Below are 2,793 nucleotides of genomic sequence, written 5' to 3'. Positions count from 1 at the left end.
ATAACCTTGAGATTTATATGTGTATGTGACTATGTAATTACTTATACAATATGAACATAGAAACCTCATTTTCATCACGACACTAAAATTTAAGCTGACTACATAAATGTCACCATTTTTCTAAAGCAAAATGAAGCAATAGAATATGTGTGTGTGAGAGAGAGAGAATTGAAGTCAAGGAACCATTTGCATAACATGCAAAACGGAGGGCTGAGATTGCATCGTCAACTTCAAGACAAAAAGACAAACGAACGGTTCACAACACAGCATCTAGCAATAATAATAATCCAACTTAACCTTGCATTTTTACAATTAGGAAATGAAATTGGTGCATAGAAAAGAATTGCAAACCCCATAAACCAAAACAAAACAAGAAGACAAATATATAAAATATATATATAAATTTATAAATATATAAAATGACCACAATACCCTTGTCTGAGGTTGTTACAACGGCAGAACACCAACTTCCACAAGCTTTGGAACAAGGTGACCACTCAAGTGAAGTCCAACAAGACCCTCTAATCCACCAACACGCGCTCCACCGATGAACACCGCGGGAGCCACCGTCTCTCCGCCGTCTTGTTGAGACGCGGAGAGCGCGTCGATCTCACCCTCCTCCAGCTCGATGACGGTAGGGTGGACACCGAGTGATGACAGGAGTCGTTTCATTACGTGGCACATGCAGCAACCTGATCGGCTGAATATTATTACCGGATTCTCGGTTATGAGGCGTTGGATCCTCATTTCTGTGGATTCGGAGACGTCGATGGCGAGTGGGGAAGTGGTTGTCGGGGTGAGTTCAAGGCGGAAACCGGCGGTGGGACGGAGAGGGTAGCGGTGGAGGTCTTGCATTTAGAGAGAGAGTAGAGAGAGAGGGGAGTGGGGCGGTGGTGCGTCAACGGGTGGGTGGGTGGGTTGGTGTGTGGTTGTGGTGAAGGGAGGAGTTATAAATGGAAGATTGGGGTGATTTGTTATGTCATCAAAGTAAACGTATTACGTAGACTCTACGCTTTCCGTACTTTTACCTGTGGTGTGTGTTTCTCACGCGCTTCCACTACATTCATTTGGAGTTATTGCATTATTATTAGTTTTTCAAATTATTGTAGCAATGAATAAGTAGTAAATTGTATTCATTAGTATTTCAAATTATTGTCAATGATCAAGTGGTATGAAGATTGAGTTCTTATTTGAAGACTTAGTTCAATTTCTGTTTAGTGTAAAAATAGAGTGAGGCACTGATGAGTAGTGATAGAAAACTCAGGGAAACTTGAGTTCGATTTTTACCCTAAACGAGTTTTACTGGTAATTTACCGTCATATCTACGTGCGGGTGGTTTATCAGGTTTTCCCCGGAATTTGTGGTGGACCACTTGGGTTACCTTCGGAGCACTTCGTTTGTCCAGTGAATGCCCCAAGAGTGCTCGAGATTGATTTGTTGGCCGTTAAAAAAAATTATTTCAAATTATTGCCATAATAAATAAATAAAAGTAAATGGGATTCGTTAGTCTTTAATATACGTGTAGCATAATTTAAAAATCGTTTCATTGTTTAAGAATTTTATTTTATATCATGTAGTTTTTTTATCGAAATTTTTTTAATCTTTGTCGTATATGGAAATTAAACCCAAGACTTTTTTCTCCCCAACCTATGTATTTAAAGGTCTTGTTTTTGCTAAAAGACCACCACCACATTGGTTATATCATGTATTTTGTTATAGATCTAAGGGTTTCTATGGAAGGAGTGTTTCTATCCTGGATGATAGGGATAAAGTTTGTCTACATCTCACTCTCACCAGACACTACCATTAGCTTTGCTCTATACGGGATTTACTAGGCATGGTTATTGTTGTTGTATGGTTATTAATAAGAAGACATGAGTTGTGTGATGAACGTTTTAGTTGTATATATCGGCAAATGTCAATTACCAATAGGATGAAAAAACCTGTCAAACTTCAAACTTGAAATGTTTAATTACTTATTACTTATAACTTATAAGTAATTTAAAATTGTTTAATATAAGAAATTGTTACACTGATAGTCCATATGTTCAATGGCAATTTCATGATTTTTTTAGTAGGTTTCTATATAGGGTTTCACTAAAAATTCTATAAATTCTACTCTAGTTTCTTATTAAAAATGGCAAATCTAGTAATTATTGCTAGATCCGCCCCTTCACATGTAATAGATTTGGTCCTCGAGCTTCAAAATTTATACATAACATATTTGATCCTTCTAGCTAGCGTTGATTAAAAGTTAATGTTAATATCATGTAAGAAAAATAGTTAATACTAATATCTTTTAGTAGTTTTTAATGAAGAATTAATCACGACTATATTGTTTAATCGCTAAAATTTGTTTTAGACATGATATGATATTAAGTGAGGTTGGGTTAAGAATGATACTTTTGACACATAAACATCAGAGATGATAATTTCTGTTACGGTCCGAACACCAAATGAAAGTAACTAGGTTTTTGTCAACTAACACAACCTTTTATTTTACATACCAATCCAACACGATCCATTTAATAAATAGGTTAACCCAAACATAACGTGTAAATTTTTCATCAACTATTCATTTGCAATAGCTTTTTGACATTAGTTTTAAACATGGTTGCAAAAGTCGCTAAGCGCTCCCTAGACGGTCGGCCGGGGAGTTGAAAGTACTCGGCCTAGGCGGAGAGTACTCGGGGAGTACTCGGACATGTTAAATTATAAAGAAATTAGTTTTTGAAAATTAAATATATGTTAAATAACATAAATTTACTAATATCTATAAAAAATAAGTGAAAA

At 35.9% G+C, this 2,793-nt stretch overlaps 1 protein-coding gene across 1 annotated transcript; it reads right to left on the bottom strand.

The window, feature by feature from the left end:
* Nucleotides 1-244: 244 nt before the first annotated feature.
* Nucleotides 245-932, bottom strand: LOC110922573 (glutaredoxin-C6). Its single transcript, XM_022166854.2, has one exon. The coding sequence runs from the start codon at nucleotides 853-855 to the stop codon at nucleotides 448-450; it is 408 nt and encodes a 135-aa protein (XP_022022546.1). The 5' UTR covers nucleotides 856-932; the 3' UTR covers nucleotides 245-447.
* Between the last annotated feature and the right edge of the window lie 1,861 nt (nucleotides 933-2,793).

Source organism: Helianthus annuus, chromosome 17 (genome assembly GCF_002127325.2).
Source record: "Helianthus annuus cultivar XRQ/B chromosome 17, HanXRQr2.0-SUNRISE, whole genome shotgun sequence".
NCBI classification, from domain to species: Eukaryota; Viridiplantae; Streptophyta; class Magnoliopsida; order Asterales; family Asteraceae; genus Helianthus; species Helianthus annuus.
This window is presented reverse-complemented; position numbering and strand designations above follow the sequence as displayed.

Bases quoted from the DNA above. Each gene is read 5' to 3' on its own strand.
- LOC110922573 (XM_022166854.2), bottom strand. From the start codon at position 855: ATGCAAGACCTCCACCGCTACCCTCTCCGTCCCACCGCCGGTTTCCGC.